This window comes from Fukomys damarensis, unplaced genomic scaffold, assembly GCF_012274545.1.
Source record: "Fukomys damarensis isolate Sample0158 unplaced genomic scaffold, DMR_v1.0_HiC HiC_scaffold_22, whole genome shotgun sequence".
Classification (NCBI taxonomy): Eukaryota; Metazoa; Chordata; class Mammalia; order Rodentia; family Bathyergidae; genus Fukomys; species Fukomys damarensis.
The window spans coordinates 4977980-4995665 of NW_022900934.1; the positions used below are offsets into that span (position 1 = coordinate 4977980).

The following is a 17686-nucleotide window of genomic DNA, read 5'->3' on the forward strand; positions in this document are numbered from 1 at the left end:
TTGAAACTGTTGACTAACTGCAAATGTCTCAGCAAAGAGGGGACACTGGGGACACGTAGAATGAGCCAGGACCAGGGTTCAGTCTACAGAACTGAAAAAAAAAAAGACCTAGACAAATATTTCTAAAATGAAATCACAACCATTAAAAAAAAAAACCCCATAGAGTACTTAGAAATTCCCAAGGTATCAAAACACACACACACACACACACACAAATCAGGGCATCTGTTTTGCCTTATTCATTACACCAGTCAAGAGCCAGTTTTACATGAGCATTGGGAAGGATGGAGCCAGGCTGTGTTCTTTGCTGCATCCCGTGGGAGAAGATGCGGGGACAGAGACCTCCGTGACATGGGGTGGGGATTCTTCCTCCCCGCAGAGCACCTGGTGGCCCCTTCCCTGCCCAGGCGGAGGTCAGTGGATGCCCTGCTCCGGCCAGCCCAGCCCCCGGGCGTAGGCTCCTTTGCAGCTGCGGATCGCACTGTCGTGTTCCAGGCACTTGTTGAGGCCCCGCACGGCGGACCGCCAGCCGATGAAGCCCTGGGTCGTCTGCGGGACTGTGGGGGACGGGAGGACCTGGAGGGAAATGCAGGGGTTAGTCACCCCGGGCAGCAGTGACAGAGCGCTGTCCTTAGGAAAAGTCCCCAGGCGTGGCGCAAAAGACAGAGAAAAGCCAGCCGTGGTGAATGTGTGCTGGGAACAAACACGTTCCAGCGGCAGGCAGCCGAGTGAGGGTGGGCTTTCCTTGAAGTCGTCAATGTGGAGCATGTTTCTTTATCTTGTAAGGCTTAGCATATTTAATTCCCGATCCCCAGGTCCCAGGTAAGTTAATTTTTATTTTGCAAAAAAGAGCAAAGAAAGGGTCGGGGATTTAGCTCAGTGGTTCTGTTGCCTGCCTCCCAAGCGCAAGGTCCCGAGTTCCATCCCCAGGTAACAAAAAAACAGAAGCAAAAAGAAAGGTAAGGCAGAGAAATATTAAAAACAATAGTCCTCACTGCCTTTTATAAAATATATGACCATACTGTCACACGGAGTTCTGCCAGTTATAAGTCAGGTTTTAATTAGAAGACTGTGACACACACACACACACACACACACACACACACACACATTAAACCATAGAGACCACAGGAACGCAGAGCAACTGAATTGAATTAAAAAACCAAAATGCAAACCAGCTTCTGTCTGAAAGGAAAAAGCACAGCTTCATTTGTCAATTCCTGGGGCAGTTTTGAAATTCTTGGCAAAGGAGGGCAAACATTTTAGGCACGTTCCCTCTCCTTTTAAAATCATCTGTTTGGGGAAAGCATTTGGACAAAGTCAGCAGGAAGGAACATTCGTTGTAACAGAAGAACTGAGATGGCGCTGTCACACACTGGGGTCTTGAGTTTACCGCTGCAGCGAGAATCCCTGGCCAGGCCGAGGCCAAGGGGAAGGGATGGGCGCACTGGCTGAGACTTTGGGACCCAAAGTGTGCGCTTGCAGGGGCCTGAACATCAGCCTGGAGAGACCACAGGTGGGAGTAGCGGGCACAGAGAGCAGAGGGACAGAGTATCCTTGTGCCAGCTATGGACAGAGCTTTGCGGAAGGGAAGCTGTCCTAATGGTGGCCTGTCCAGGCGGCTCTTGGGAGCACACAAGTTGGCTTTCAGGTCTCTATACAAGCTGCAATCCGCCCGGAGATGCCACACTCCGCTCTCTGGAGTGGCATAGAGGGGAAAGCACCACTGCTTATCAGGGCCTCGGGGGAGTATGAGCGGCACTGCAATTAACCTGTAGAAAGCGCACCTGAAAACACCCTCTGACCGGACCGCCTGCCCCTGGCCTGGACCCTTAGAGACCCTAAGGTCTGTTTGCGTCTGCAGCAGCATGTGGAAGTCCTGGGCACAGCCGGAAATGATTGGTCACAAACGATCACCCACTGGCCGACTCCATACCCTGGAGCAGGTGCAGCTGGCAGCTCTGTGTGTGCAGGGATGCAGCAGCTTCTGAGTCAGCTTCTAAGTGACAAAGGTGCAGAAAAGTATGGAAACTGTGGTCCGAGTTGGGCAATAAGAAAGCAGGTTAGGGGCCACCACATATGTGTCTGTACGTGTTCTATCTAGGGAAAATGAGGACAGCGTTTCCCAGCAGTGTGAGGGAGGTGGCTGCTACTAGAACACTCTTCTGGGTACTCAGGTCACCTGTTAAAAATGAACATAGTTTTAGCTGGGTGTGGTCCTGGCTACTTGGGAGGCTGAGGCAGGAGCTTGCAAGTTCAAGGCCAGCCTGTGTAACAGCCTTTGTCTCTAAAGTGAATGAATGAATAAATAAAATGGAAAGGGCTGAGGATATAGCCTAATAGTAGAGCACTTGCCTAGCATATTCAGTCCTCAGTACCACACACACACACGCACACACACACTGGGGAATGTATCCTTAAAGGACCCAGTGAGGGAGAAAAAGGAAACCATATCCCACTTCTTGGGTGAAGATAGAAGTGCAGAGCAAGGCAGAGGCTAAATAGCCTTCTCACCTCGACCAGGGTCTTTGTCCCCCTGGTACTGTCTGATGCATATGGCATAGCTTCTGACCCTCGCAGCACAGGACACTGACCAAGCAGGAGGAAACAATGGTTCCCGTGGTCTCCAGGAGGCTGCTCTGCTCTTGTGTCTGCAGCAGGGGGATGACTCTCATCTCAGCTGCCACCCATGAGCAGACACTGGGGCCATTAGCGGCAGAAGGAAAGGGTGCAGGCTGACCACAGGAGAATCATCTGCAGGGTCAGCTGGTGCTGAGAGACAGCGGATGTGAGCTGGAGCCCTTTCCATTGTGCTCTCTTCTGGGTGGAGGTGAGGAGTTGGTGGGACTAAAACGCAGCACCGGAAAATGATCAGCCTCACTCCGCGTCCCCCATTCTCCTGTTGTCTGCCAGCTTCACTGACTGCTCTGGCTCACAGGACCAGCTTTCTGGGTGTGTGCACCACCCAGCACACATAGACAGTGACTGACCGGCTGTCTACAGGGTGTTCCTCTCAAACTGGAACCACCTGGATGTCCAGGGTTAGGAGACAGTTAAACGAATTATGGGAGTGAGACAGGTTAGGAGGACCTGACCTTCCCCAAAGGATACTTTTCCTTTTTTCTTTGCAAAAGCATTGGCCAAGAGTAAATGCTGGAGTTTACTTTCAAAAGACACTAACTTCATGCTGAATTTTGGATTCACCTGAGAATCAAGGTTTCCAGTTTCTGTAGTTGATACATAGCAAGCAAAGTTCTTTGCACCCAGATAATCATACAAATGTTTTCACTTCCTATCAAAGTTTAAGAAATATCTTTTCCTGTTTTTTCCATTTTAAACAGCAGAAGCCACCAGCGACTGTTGAGAGCAGCTGCCTGCGGCCTGGCTGCTTGACTGAGAGTGTTTGGCTGTGATGGTCACCATTACCCTGAGGAGTGGCCGGAAAGAGTGCTGTGTGTGAGACAGAGGTCATGTCGTGGCTCCCAGCCCTGACTCCGGCTGTGCTATGGTTATCACTGGTGCCCATCTCTTCTGTAGAGACTGCAGCCTCAGCCCCACTGCTGTAAGGGCACCGGGGAGCTGCTGGCTCTGGCTTCTGGGAAGCTTGCAGGAAGAGACCAGGCACTGCAAGCTCCGGCTGCTGAGAGCTGTAGCCTCTCCAGGCTCACAGCTGAGACACTAAGAGCAAGAGCTGCTGGCACTCAAGGCTTTGAGCTATAACCCTAAGAGCAGAGTCACAGCACTCAGATATCAGAGCTGTCAACACGAGGTTCTAAAAGAGCTGCACTTTGCCTGTTAGCACTTTCATCCAAATTGAGCCAAACAATCTCAAGATAACAGAATAGGAGGTCTCTCTTTTGGAGGCAATACAGACATTGATAATGAGTAGGAGTGCTATTTCTGACTCCTAGGACAGACATTCAGGATGTATTGATAAGTGATGACAGCAGGCGACACAGTAGCCCGTGTAGTTTGATTTTCAAATACATATTTATACATATAAATAAGTGTTGCCCTCACACATGTGAGTGGTCAGGAATAGCATTTCAGAGCAGCCCCCCCCGCCCCTCCCCGGAGCCATTCAGCCATCAGCACCTTCAGCTTCTGCATCTGTGCGATGGGCTCGATGGCGATAGTGTCCGCCTGCTAAGGCTGGGAGTGGAATGAGATGAGGGACCTGCATGAGACACGGCACAGTGAGAAGCTAAGAGCTGCCAGTCAGGAGCTGGTGTTTACTAGGTGGCCACTCTAACGAGTGCAGCGATGCCTGGGAAAACCTCCAGAAGGAGCACCCAAAATGTTCACCATGGATAAGAGTGCATATGGGTGTTTTAGTTACCTTTATAGGTACACACAGACACACATTCTTTGATGGTGCTAAGGCTCGAATGCATTGCCTTCACACAGAGCTACATCCGCAGCACTTTTTAAAATTCTTGTTTAGAGACAGGGTCTCTCTAAGTTGCTAAGGTATCCAGGCTTGGAACTGTGATCCTCCCATCTGGACCTCCCAGAGTACTGCCATGCCCAGCATTAAACACTTTTTAAAAACTATAGCTCCATATTGTCTTATAACCAGGGGGAGGGAAACCCTCAATGCAGCTCTACAAAGTCCCCCTAACTCCTCCTCCCCTCCCTTGCTCTCCCTCCCTCCTTCCTTTCTCTCACTCAGAGATACATAGAGACCAAGTGCTCTCCATGTGTCAGCCACCCCCTCACACTTCAGACCCCAGAAGGGGTCAGGAAAAGGAAATCCACAGATCTTAAAGCCCTTGGTGCTGCTCCTTCGTTCTGAAGTTTCATCAGCACAGACCTTCTCTGCAGTCGGCAGAAGCAGAATCCAGACCCAGAGACAATTGTGGGAAGGGAAGCCCTTGGACATACAAAGCTTGATGGATCACGTCCAGAGGCACCTGGCCCCTGTCCACAGCTGAGTGTGTCTCCGGGGGACACTGGTCTCCTGTGGAGGTGCTCGGCCACTTCTGACCCTTCCTCACCTGCCCTCCATTCTCTGCTCTGCAGCCAGAATGACCCTTCAATTGGCGCTCGCTCCATGCCACGGCTCTGCTCAGAACAGTGGCCTTGGCTGTAGATAGACTCCAGCCCCAACTCCTCCTGGCCTCAGAGGTCCACAGGATCTGCCCCACCCTCTTCTCCAGCACACCCTCTCCCCACTCTCTGGCCTCCAATCCAGCTCTCTAAGCTCTAGCTATGGTCACCATCCTTTGCTTTTGTTCTGCTTCAGGGCTTTTGGGTGCTGTTCCCTCTACCTGGAATGCTGCTCCCAGAGGCAGCCCCTTGCCATTCTTTAGTCCGCAGCTCAGCAGGTATCTCACAGGAAGCCTGCGTGACCTGCCCATCCTGTTCCAGATCACACCACCACCCATTACCTCCATGGTGTCTAGCACCATGAGTGACAGCTTTGTTGATTTTCATGTCAATTCCTCAGCCCAGATGGTGGGCTCCGGTTTTGTCTTCTTGTTCATTAGTTTGTCTAACCACACACCTGGATGATGACTGTCAGCAGCACCCCCCAAAATGCTCAGCCCTGTTCCCAGCCCTTCACGTGCCTTGTCCCCGCCGGACCTGATAGCACTCACCATAGGAGGTGCTCCACTCACAGTGGTACCAGAGGACATGGAGACAGAAAGGCCAAGCCTCTCACCTGCCACCACGCAGGAAGGTGATCAGCAAACCAGGACTTGGGCTCAGGTCTCATTCCAGAGCTTGAGCCTCACCTGCCCTGTTTTCCTGATCAGCTCCTGTAAATATTTGCTGTGAGAAGGGGTGGAGCCCCAGGTCCCTGGCTTCCCTCTGTCTGCAGAGCAGGTGGCTGTGGCCCCTGCTGGTCTACAGATATTTCACCTGATGTGATTCTAGCATCTGGGTTTGGAAAGGGCCCAGACTCAGGACTCTGCATGCTGCTCACCACAGTACCCTCCTCTCTGAGTTCAAAGTGATCCCAATTGTTGCTGGGGCTCATTTCTTGGGGAAATGAGAATTAAAAAATGACTTTTCTAACCTTGATGTATTTCTCCACAGGAGTCACTGGCCGGATGTGGAAGTGTTCAGGAAGCTCAACTTTTGGCTTTGGGCTGCGGGGTTCTTCTTTACCCTGGATCAACTGAAACAGAGTGCAGAGATGGGAAACCTTAGACTGAAGCTTGGGGACATGGTCTCCCCATCATCGCCCCCAAAGATCACATCTGACCTTTGTCAAAAGTGGGCTTGGAACATTAGGTGGATCTGGTCCCAATGACACAGCTACTCCTGCAGGGTGGGCCCTGCCTGCTCAGCCTGGAGCCATGATTAACTGCTACCCCTCCTATGGCTCACTGCAGCCTAATTTATATCACTGTGTAGTGACTCGAGAAAACTCTACAGGTTATGGACTCAAATTAAAACATGCCAGCAAGGTTTCAGGACCAATCTTTCAAATCATAAAGGAGAGCCCCATCCCCCCTTTGAATTCGTAAAGCAATTTTGAACTCTTTGAAAACCCAATTTAATTACACATAAAGAATATTAATATACTCATTTTATGCATATTAGAGCAATAAGGCCTCATTTTTATGCGTACTATTTTAAATTGTGTAATCCTCTAAGAATTAGACAAAATACTCAAGAAGAATGGCATCATTTCAAAGCTAGCAGGGTGAAGTGGATTACAGATGGAGTCCCCACCACCTTGAAGCACGAATATTTTGACTTAACCTGTCTTTTAGTGCTACACCCTTCCAGAGAGTGTGGCTTCCTTGCAGTCTGGCCACAGATACTTTGAGAGGTCACCAAGCGACCACGGCCCTGTGGAGACCCACGCTGACAGTCTGGGTATCTGTAGAGTGGCTTCATAAGTCAGAGACACTTATTCTAGGCCTAGAAGATTTCATTTGAACATCTAGGTTTTGGGACTCTCTGAAACACTTGCAATATATAATTGGCCTTCGTATCTCATAGCACTTGTCTGGGCTGACGGTGGCTGCCTCTTTGGACAGGGCAAATACTCTCTGCCAGCATTCCCACCTATCTCTGCTAATTATGCTTGGCCCCTTCTCCCGTTTCTGTTCCATCTGGTCCCTGCAGACTCTGGTCCCTGCTTTAGCGCATATCCATTGGATCTTCACAATAGTCCTTCACAGATCGCCTGGCCTATCAGTTTAACAGGGGTTCACCTACCTTCTAACTCCTCCTGTACTCTCACTAGCACGGTTAAGCAGATGAGCACCATTGCCCCATTTCACAGGTGGGAAGTCTGAGGTCAGGTGGCCATGGAGTTAAACCATGGCACATTCTCCAGTGGTTGTGTGACTTTGCAGTTCTTTGAGCTCAGTTTCCTAACCTGCAATGTGGGCACAGAGCAGCAGCTCTTACTCAGATCAAGTGGGCTGGTTCTGAGGAAGCACGGATCCCACAGCAAGTGCTCAGTCACTTGTGAAAGGAAGGAACCTCCCAGCTTCAGCGTGACCTTTGCCTTTTACACATTCCGTCTTATTCTGGCAAATGATACACTTACTGTCCCCAGCCACTGACACAATAAACTTGGGGCTCATCAAATTTACATTTACCTCCTCCAGGGGTGTTGCCAAAAACCCCCAGTTCTGGGCCCAGTTTTTCCGTGCTTCAGATTCAGCCTTGAGGCAGTATCTCCTGCAAAGGAAAGATCCCAGGTGCTGAGCAACATCTGAAAAGTCTCAAGCTAAAAACTGTTAAGAGGATGTAACGTTTTGCATTCTTGGGGCATAGCGTTGGGATCGTGGTTCTGCCAGGGTGGATCTGGGAGCCAGCACCCAGGGTTGAGCACCCCCCACCAGGTCAGGTGGTCCCCACTCTGAGGCAGAAGGCACCGGAGCAGCTGACTAGATCTGCCGGCTCTGCCTGAGGGGTTGACTTGTTAGTAGATGACACTGGATGCTTGTTTCACAGCCTACGTGACACACGTTAATTCTGTACATACCCTTGTCCTCAGGGGTCAAGGAGCAGCATGACCTTGACCCCCAGTCCCTCGTACTGCCTGCACCCCAGGGGCCTGTATCCTGCCCTAAGCTTCTGCTGTTGCAGAATTCCCACATAGCTACTTGTCAGCTAAGTTGAGCTGCTGTCGACAAACTGGTGTGTCACACTTCACACACATCTCGTTAAACATTTACTCATTTTGAGTTTTCAAGTTCCTTATATTTTGGAATCAGTGTCTGCAGCCCCCCCCATCCAGATGGTTTTGGACACCGCAGTCTAAGGCTTAACAGGAAGACCTCTGAGTGGGATTGTGATTTTGAAGGGTGGGTAGGAGTTCGCGTGGTGGAGAAGGGGCAAGGCGAGGAAGAGGGCATGGATCTATGGTAGTGTTTCCTACTGAGAGTACTTGGGTGAAGATAAAGATTAAAAAAAAAAGATCAAGTTGTGTATTTCATGCCAAACCATGGTTTTCCATTTATGAGAGTGATGTAAAGTTTTCTATAAAAATAAATGTATTAAGTGAAACAGTCAAGTTAAGCACAAATATAAAGTGATTAATCAAGGTGTTACAAGGAAATGATAAAATCGCAGAGATGTTAAATGGGATAATTGAAGTAAAGTAAGCAATTATACTGAGTTGTTACTAAAACTTTACTTGCATCTAAATTAGCAACTTCAAAGGAATGGAATACTATTCAGCGATCCAATAGAATGCGGATTAAGAGCATCCATTACAAGTGTCTGCAGAACGTAACTCATAGAATGGATCTTTTTAAATTTAAATTTTGTTATTACTTAGAAATCCAGAAAAATGGAGAGATAAAGTACATACATATCGCTAATTCAAGTTGAACAAATATTAACATTTTCGTTTTTGTTTGTTTCTTTTCTTTTTTATTGTAAAGTGTGGTGAATCTGAAGAATGAGAAAACATCTTAATTGGCCCTCGGCAAACAAACCTGGAGGACTGCTGAGAAATTTTTTAATCTCTTGGTGGGCTTGGAGGGAAGAGGAGATTGAGAGGTCGCTCAGGCGCCCCTAGCACTGCCGCCTCTCCTCAAGGTCTTTGTCACAGAGAATCCCTCCAGCACCCACGGCTCGACTATCTCGGGGATGTAGTGGGGAAACTGAGGCCGTCAGGTGTGCACTCTCCAGGGGAGGACGGCCCAATCCACAGGGATAGAGAATCCGGAAATGTTACCAGATCTCGTCCTGGGCCACAAGGTTCATGCGCTGTGCTGCCTCCGTGCTGATCGTTTTCCCTGCCATGGGCCCGAGGTCTCCTCACACCCAGCGAGCTGAGGTCGGGGCTCAGCGTCTCTCGTCGCTAGGGAGATCGGTTGCTAGGGAGACCGAGTTCCAAGCGCGGGAGGCGTCAGCCGCACTTGGAGGGGGTGGGGCCGCCGGGAGCAGGAAGACGCTTCTAGGGGGCTTCGCTTCCTGTGCTAGCTCTGAGCCGTGGGTCCATCACCCGCACACCTGTCCCTCCGAAGGAGACCCCTAAGCGGGCACCTCCGACCTCTTTTACGATTTAAACCTGTCACAGAAGCACTGCGCACCTTCCAGCGCGCGGAATCCAAGTGCGCAAAGCTTAGTGAAGTGGGGCCGGGAGCATCGCTGCCCAGAGATTGGGAAGCAGCAATTTCAAGCCGCCCCTAGAGGCTGTGACCACCTTCCTGCTCTGCCCTGTCTCCGCTCTGTGTAGACATCAGTCTGGCCACTGTTTTGGGTACAAGCATCAGGACGGTCTCCTTCCTGCTTCCTTGGCTGGGTGTCACGTCTGGCGGTCCCTCGCGGATGCCCCACTGTGTCCTATCCACTCCTGAACAGTGTCATGTTCCGCGGGCTGGAGAAGGCCCTGCTGTGAGTGTGACTGCACGTCTCTTTGGAGTAGTAGAGTCCACATTTCTGCTGGTCTCCACTCTTGGTGACGACTCCGAGTGAAATTCACACTTCGTCTCACCCGTAGGCCCCAGAGCCCCACACTCCCTCTTTCGTGCCCATCAGCACTGACCAAGGTTTGGTGGTCAGCTCTCTGACCACAGAGTCAAGGGTCCGGGACTGAAAAGTGGTCCTGAGACGTCAGCGAGGGGACCCACTGCACAGAGCCGAGATAGTGTTCTGGCTCAGTGGCCAGGAGACACACAGGCGTCTGGTCCTCAGTGGGCCGAGTGAGCAGTGGCCGAGTGCCTTGGTGGAGGCTTTCCAGACCACTGCTGAGGCCCCTGGCTGGTGTTTCCACATCTCAGATGTGCAGGCTCTCCTGGGTCTGTCCCCGGCCCCTCCCTTCCCACCCATGTGGGCCTCCCTGCCATATCCTCTGAGGTGACTCTCGTGCCAGTCCCAGAGCTGCTCTTCTTGGCCGGTGTCAAGGGGCCTGGCAAAAGGCCCAGACCGAGACCTCCCAACTGCTCACCCCGTCAGGTGATCCACAGGCCAGGCAGGGCTGGATGGACCAACAGTGACTCGGTGTGTGTCCAGGGCTGAGCTGGGGAAGGGGGAAAAACAAGAACCAAGGTCTGTTGATGTAAAGGTACGAGGGCCCAGTGATGAATGTAACTGTACTGTAATACCTAAAATATACCAACTTAATGGGGGGAAAAAAAAGCTAGCCGGGGCTGGAGAGTTCTCTGGAAATGGAAGGGCGAGATCTCTGCCTTCTGAAGGATGCATGAATGTGCCAGTCCCGTCTATTGTCCTCAGAAAGAGCTGTGCAGGACGCTCTGGGGGCCGCCTCCAGGACCAGAAGTGGGTACAGAGTCGAGGTTAATGGCCAGGGTTTGGGTTCGGGTGTGCACTCAGGTCCTGACACTGCTGGATACCTTCTCAGAGACCCTGGAGAGGTTGTCTGCCTTCTCCAAACCCTTGGTTCTTCACCTGTAAAATGAAATGATGATCGCACCACCTTACCACAGGGCTCTCAGAGGTCATCAGGAGGGACTGCTGGGTGCAGCCGGTGGAGGCTGTGCTGCTGTCTGGCTTAGGCAGCTGCCTCGCTTGGGTTCGGTGTGGGAGGTGGATTTGGGTGGAGCCAGGGCTTGTTCCTGGGGCACGTCAGGGCTGAAGAAGAGGCTGTACACGGCTGGTGCTTAGTTTCTTCTCTGCTCAGTGTAGAGAGGAGCCAGAGCCACCCTTGCTGTGGAGCCCTGGCCTCAAAGGCTGAGCTCTCTTCCTCAGGGAAGATGCCCTATGAAAGAAGGGCTCTAGTTCTCTCTTTAGACCCCCAGGACTCCTCGTTCATGGTGACTGTCATCGGCTGACTTTGGCCGTGAACCTATCTGGCAAAGGAGAGCTGGGAAGAAGCCCGGGCTGGCCGTTTCCAGGGTGGTGCCTGTAAGAGGCAGAGTCTTTCCCATCATGGTAGCACTTAGCAACATGCCAGGCAGCTGAAGCCCACAGTGGACAGAACAGGTAGGGCCTCATAGCATGCGTCTCCTGACCCTCACTGATGCTTCTGTTCTGACCGGTGGGTCAAGGGCGTGAGCAGCCTATGGAGGGGCAGCAGACTGGCCCTGTCCGGTCCAGGGGGCCCTCATCAACCTTCTCCTTGGAAAGCGGCCGGGTGCTCCTCTTCCTCCTGTTGGACTTCCTCCCCTAGCCCACAGGCGGCCAGCGAATTGGCACAGGGGATGCCCAGGCACATTTGATTTTTCACGAGACACACATCTCTGCTCCACTTCTGAGAAGTTATTGTTGGACTAAAATTCAAATTATCTGGGTGCTTTGTCCTTCTCTGCCCACCCAGGCCCATGAATGTCCTGGCTGGCTCCTCTCCCACCCTCAGCAAGACCTGCACCCACACACGTTGCTCGCCGTGGTAGTGCTGAGCCCTGCTGGTCTGCATTTTCTTTGATTTCTGCATCCTTTCCTTTGTTCTGGTTCTAAGGGTCAAAACCCCTTCTCTCTGAATTGTGAAACAAAATTCACAGGCCTCTGGCAGACAATTTCTTCACCTAATACTTGTTTTTCCCTTGGCAAAATTGTTTTCCAGCATAGATTTCAAACAGGAAGGGTGGCAAAAGAAAAAAGGACTGTGATGCTCACTGGTGATATGTGGAAAACTAAGAAAATATTTACAGTGTGCAGAAGGTTCTCCGTGTTCCCATATATTAATATTTTTGGCCCTCTCTCAAGTCTCTGGGACAGTTTATTTTTTATTTTTATTTTTTTTCATTTTGCTGTTGCTTTATAAAGCATTTCGATAACTAGAGCCAACTGCCGCTCTCTGAGTTTTTAAAGCTTAAACAATTTTTTATTTGATTTTTTTTTTTCCACCAAAGAGGGCTTTGTGCAGGGAAGGGTTCCTGCCTACCGCTGTGCCTTTCCCACAGCATGGGTGATTATTATTACCTCAGCAGCCCAGCAAAGGCACGAAGGCTTGGGGGGAAAGTGCCCCGCTGCAGGGAGTGATTTTGGTTTAAGGAACTCAAAAGCTCTCTCTTTACACATCTTTTAGGCTCCCTGCACCACAGCCCAAGAGCTCTCGCTGTGCTTCATAGACGCCTACAGCAACAATTCGCATCATTCTTGGGGGCTTATTGAAGGAAAAAGCTGTCCCCTCCCACAGCATCCCCGAAACACTCCTGTGGCTTTTGATCTAATTGTCAATTGCTGCTCCAGTAGCTGGCCCCCTCCCCACAGGCTGCAGCCCAGAGCAGGAGGGAGAGTGAGACCACCTTTGGCTCCCTTGGCTGGCCCAGCCTGGGTGCCCAGAGGCTGCCTGCCAGCTCCTCAGGGGAAGCCACGATGTCCCTGCACTGCAGGAGAGAAGACCCTCACCGAGAGTGTGTGCAGCCTGCAAGGTTTCCAGGCAGCTTTAAGTCACAAATACTGAATTTGAAAGGGGAATTGAGAGCAGTAGTTATCTACGATTGCAGAGATTTTTCTTTGGCTGGGCGTGCAGTGGGGAGAGCTTTGCAGCCTGGGAAAAGATATGGCCCAGAGGGTCAGGCAGGGGCTTAGAAGGGGGCAGAGGGAGATGGTTTCCAGGTCTGTTGCTTAAGACGACAGCCTCTTCACTTACCGGCTCAGTGGCAGCAGGACTGCAGCAGGGCAGTCTTGCACCACTACACGCTCATTCATTCACCGCAGCAAATCTTTGAGTCTCTTGTATGTGCAGGCCCCTTACACTAGCAGTAAACAGAAAAGACCTAGTTCAAGCCCTCAGGAAGCTTCCGGTGCAATAAACAAATACATTAGAAGAGTTTTAGAAGGAGGCATTAAAAAATGTGATGATTTGGGATTTGGGAGTTCTCTTATTGGCTGGCCAGGGTCCCTGATAATGCAAGGAGGCCATTCGGGGAAACAGCAGAGGGGAGCACTCCTGGGGGCTGAGTCTGGTAAGGCTTGCAGGTTGGGGCGGTATGTTAGTTTGCTATCCATTGCTATGTCAAAATACCTGAGGTCGGGGAATTTATAAAAAATGGAAGTTTATTTGGCTCAGAGGAGAAAGATCACCTGGAATGCCTGTTTAGGTCTCTTAGATACTAGGCAGGAATATGGTGGTTCCCTAGTTAGGGCCTGAACCATTGGAAAGGCTGTAAAAGAAGTGAACAGCACTGTTCTTTTCTGCCCCTCCCCGTCTCATGGACATGAACAAGAAGCCTTGCAAGTGAATGTTTCTTGGCTATAATGAAGGACCTACTGTATGCCCAGCCCCTGTGTGGTACAGGCCAGCACACAGTGTGTCTGGAAAGACTCGCCTGAGTCAGCGGGCTAGGGTCTCAGTGTCTGGGTTGATCTTCAGCATCCTCCTGCTGCTGTCTGGAAGACATCTCTCGAAGGTCCCTCTTCATTTTCAGATGGCTTCATCCACAGTGGATTTTATGAGTTAGTTTTAGTTAAGATTTCTTAGTGTATTTTTGAACACGTATTTGTATTAGTGCATATTAACTTTACAGAATACTGGGTTTCGATGTTGCATTCCATTCATGTGCATCACATTCATTCCGCCATTCCCCCCCTTCACGCTGCCCAACCCCTTCCTTTCCTTTTGTCTAATGATAGTTTCCCTTCTCCTTTCATGTCATCTGTTTTAAAAAATATTTTTAGATTATGCATATCAGGGCAAACACATGATACTTGTCTTTCCGAGTTTGGCTTCATTCATTTAACATGATGATCTCCAGTTGCATCAGTTTTCCTGAAAATAACATAATTTTATTCTTTATGGCTGGAAAAAACCTCCAGTGAGCGTGCGTGCTCGTGTCTCTGTCTCATATTTTCTTTATCCAGTCATCTGTTGATGGGCAACTAGGCTGGCACCCTATCCTGGCTGTTCAGAACTGTGCCGTAGTAAGTGTATGTTTGCAGGCCTCCCTACAGTGCACTGACTGGAATTCCTTCAGTATACCAAGGAGGTATTAGCAGGGTCATATGGTAACTTTAGTTCTAATGTTTGAGGAGCCTCTATACTGATTTCCACAGTGACTGTGCTAATTTACATCTCTGCCAGCAGTGTAGAAGGATCCCTTTCCCTCACATCCTCATCAGCATTTATTATTTTTGAATTCACCATGCCAGTCATTCTGACCAAGCTGAGATATCTCAATATAGCTTTGATTTGCATTTCCTTGGTGGCTAGAGATGGTGGACAATTTTCTGTAAACTTATTGGCCATTTGCTCTTCTTTTGAGCAGTGTTTGTTCAGGTCATTTGCCCATGTATTGAATGGGTTATTTTTTAGTTTGTTTTATTTTAGTTCTTTATATATTTTGTATAATAATCCTCTGTCAGAAGAGTAGCAGGCAAAGTTTTTCTCCCATTTTGTAGGCTGTTATCTTACTCTATCAGCTGCTTGCTTTGCTATGCAGAAGTTTCATTTTATTTATTTATTTATTTATTTATTTATTTATTTATTTATTTATTTATTTATTTATTTATTTATTTATTTATTTATTTATTTATTTATTTATTTATTTATTTATTTATTTATTTATTTATTTATTTATTTATTTATTTATTTATCACCAGGGATCAAACTTGGGTCCTTGCATTTATGAGGCGGGCGACAGAACCACTGAGCTAAATCCCTGGCCCTATGCAGAAGTTTCAAATTTGATATTATCTCATTTGATGATTATGTTATTCCCTGAGCTATTTGAGATCTATTCAGAAGTCTTTGCTGGAGAAGTAGAATGGGACCTTGGAAAGCACAGGGTCCAGACCCTGTGTGGCAGAGGCAGCCAGGACCGATAGCAGCAGAACTCAGAAAGGCTATCATTCTGAGTCTGGGAAGAGGGTACAGTGGTGAGCAGCAGAGAGAGGAGCTCTTCAAGGCTTGCTATTGAGAATTGAAGCCCACTGGGAGAGTGAAGAGACTCACTGTAATTAAGATGCTGTGGACTACAGCAGTCGGTGAGTGGCTAGGGTTAGCACTTCCTGCCAGAGCCTGGACTCACTGCTGGGGAAGTGTGGCTTGAACCTTCGGTGGAACTGGGCAGAGTTCAAACCTAAGGAGGTCAGGGAGCTCAATTCCTCTCTTGCAGCCAGAAACCAGATTGAATCTCAGTGGACTATGGCTGGCTCTCTGAGATGAACCAACTCGGATCTGTACACTGCCCATGTTGTCTGCTGGTGACAGCAGAGACACACCTTGAAGGGGACATTTTTCTCCTTTTTATCTTCCTCATTTCTCTCCTTTCTTGTTTCTGTTTTTGTTCTGTTTTGTTTTTTCTTGATTGTTCTTATTTTTATTTGTTTATTTATTCTTTTGGTACTGGAGATCAAACTCAGGTTCTTGCACTTGCAAGGCAGGCCGCGTAACCGCTGAGCTATATCCTCAGCTGATTGCTCTTATTTTTATAGGAGTGTGAATATGGTTTCTAGTTTTCCTGTTGCTGTTAGTTTGTTCTGTTCTTATTTTTGTTCCTTCCTTCTCTCTTCAGCAGTTTCCCCAATTTTGCACTATCTTCCTGTGTCCCCTAGGCTTACTTCTAATCTTTTCCTCTCCTTCTATTTCTCTACCTCCCACCCCTCCAACTCCTTCTAAGTCTTCTTCCCAGAGGGTAAATTTGCTATATTAAGGGGCGTATTTACTGCAAACATATTTCTGGTTCGTTCTAGATTTTGATATATAACCACACATCTGATTCATGTGATTAAAGGTGACAGATTAATAGTTACCACAGTTTGTCATTTTCTAGGCTGTGTTTGATGCTATTGTTGATGCTGATTGCATTACTTTGGCCAAGGTGATGTGACTGTTCTAATCAGTTGTTCTTCTTGGTATACCAAGACTAAGACTAAGGTTCACTATAGACTCAAAACCCCAAGGCCAGCGAAATCTGGAAGACACTTCTGAGAAGCAGTCATTCCCTAAAGGTTCTAAATATTAGCAATAAGGATACTTGTAATGAACAATATACAAGCATCAACCTAGGAATTAAACAAAAAACATAAACCATAAAAAATAGAAATGAGAAGACATCTAAACAAGGCATACACTCAGACTTTCAGCTGACCAAAGGCAAATGCAGGGGGCAAAAAGGTGGAAAAATATGCAAGTCAACCACTTGGACTCCACGAACTGGAAACAAGGGAAGTAACAAAACAGATGAAGAGGCACTGGAAAATAAGAAATCAGAACTAATTCTCAGATAACAACAGAGATGATGACCATAATGAAAGACATGATTAGTAACTCTAGAGCTGATCCACATAAAGGAAAAATAGAGCAGCTCAGAAAAATGAGGGAAATAATGAATACCCAGCATAGAAAGAAATGGAAAACACGAAACACATCCAAGCAGATATCTAAGAGATTAACAATTTCATTGAAAGTTTTCATAGCAGAATAAGTGAATGTGAGGAGAGAATTTTGACATAGAAGACCGTATTGTGGTTAATGAACATGGAAAGAAAGATTTCTTAAAAATAGCAGGGAACCATGAGAAATCAATCCAATAGCTACTAGATGATGCAAAAAAGAACTAAAAATTGCTTGGGGTTATATTTGCTATATTAAGGATATATTTACTGCAAAAGAAGTAGGACATCACAAAAGACATAAACTATTTACAGAAGTAATCACAGAAAAACTCCCAAACAGGGAAAAATAATTTGACATAATGATAAGTGAGGCATATAGAACTCTAGCTAGCCATGATAAAAAATCTACACCTCGGCATATAATAGCAAAAATCCCAGAAATGAACACAAGAACAAAATATTAAAAGGAGTAGAGAAAAGAAACAAATCACATACAAAGGAAAGCCCATCAGAATCACAGCAGACTTCTTAACACAAACCCTCAAGCCAAGGAAAGCCTGCAGAGAAGTTTTTCAAACCCTAAAAGAAAACAGTGTCTAGATTAATGTATCCTGTAAAACTACTTTTCAATTTGATGAGGAAATAAGATACTTTCGCAGCAAAGAATACCTGAAGAACTTCATGAATACCAAACCAGAACTTCAAAACAACTCTAACAATATCCTAGAAAAAGACAATGAGGATTAAAACTCCATTAACCCTAACAGAAGAAATCCATCAGGCAAGGCAAGAAATTAATTGGAAAGAAAAAAAGTCAACAACAGGAAAATATTATGACAAGGATAAATCAATACATATCAGTTATAACCATCAATGTTATTGGTCTCAGTTCACTAATCAAAAGAAACAGAGTGAAAGAATGGATTAAGAAACAAAACCCAACAATGTGCTGTATAGAAGAAACACACTTAATTCAAGAAGAAATGCATAGACTGAAAGTAAAAGGATGGAAAACATTTCTCCA

The 17686-nt window shown here is 47.9% G+C and overlaps 1 protein-coding gene across 2 annotated transcripts; it reads right to left on the minus strand.

Moving 5' to 3' along the window:
* Positions 1-201: 201 nt before the first annotated feature.
* CUNH20orf85 (chromosome unknown C20orf85 homolog) lies at positions 202-9288 on the minus strand. Of its 2 annotated transcripts, none has more exons than XM_010628783.1 (4): positions 9155-9288; positions 7566-7647; positions 6023-6124; positions 202-576 (listed from the first exon to the last, which is right to left on the minus strand). In XM_010628783.1, exons 1-4 carry the CDS (start codon positions 9220-9222, stop codon positions 415-417), a joined length of 414 nt encoding a protein of 137 aa, XP_010627085.1. In that variant the 5' UTR covers positions 9223-9288; the 3' UTR covers positions 202-414. The 2 variants fall into 2 exon arrangements, with proteins under 2 accessions (XP_010627085.1, XP_010627086.1); XM_010628784.2 differs by lacking the exon at positions 202-576 and adding an exon at positions 3858-4177.
* Positions 9289-17686: the final 8398 nt, after the last annotated feature.

Coding starts and splice junctions, on each gene's coding strand:
- CUNH20orf85 (XM_010628783.1), bottom strand. CDS start 9,222: ATGGCAGGGAAAACGATCAGCACGGAGGCAGCACAGCGCATGAACCTT. Junction 7,648..9,154: donor GTGGCCCAGGACGAGATCTG/GTAACATTTCCG, acceptor TTTCCTTTGCAG/GAGATACTGCCTCAAGGCTG. Junction 6,125..7,565: donor TGGCAACACCCCTGGAGGAG/GTAAATGTAAAT, acceptor ACTCTGTTTCAG/TTGATCCAGGGTAAAGAAGA.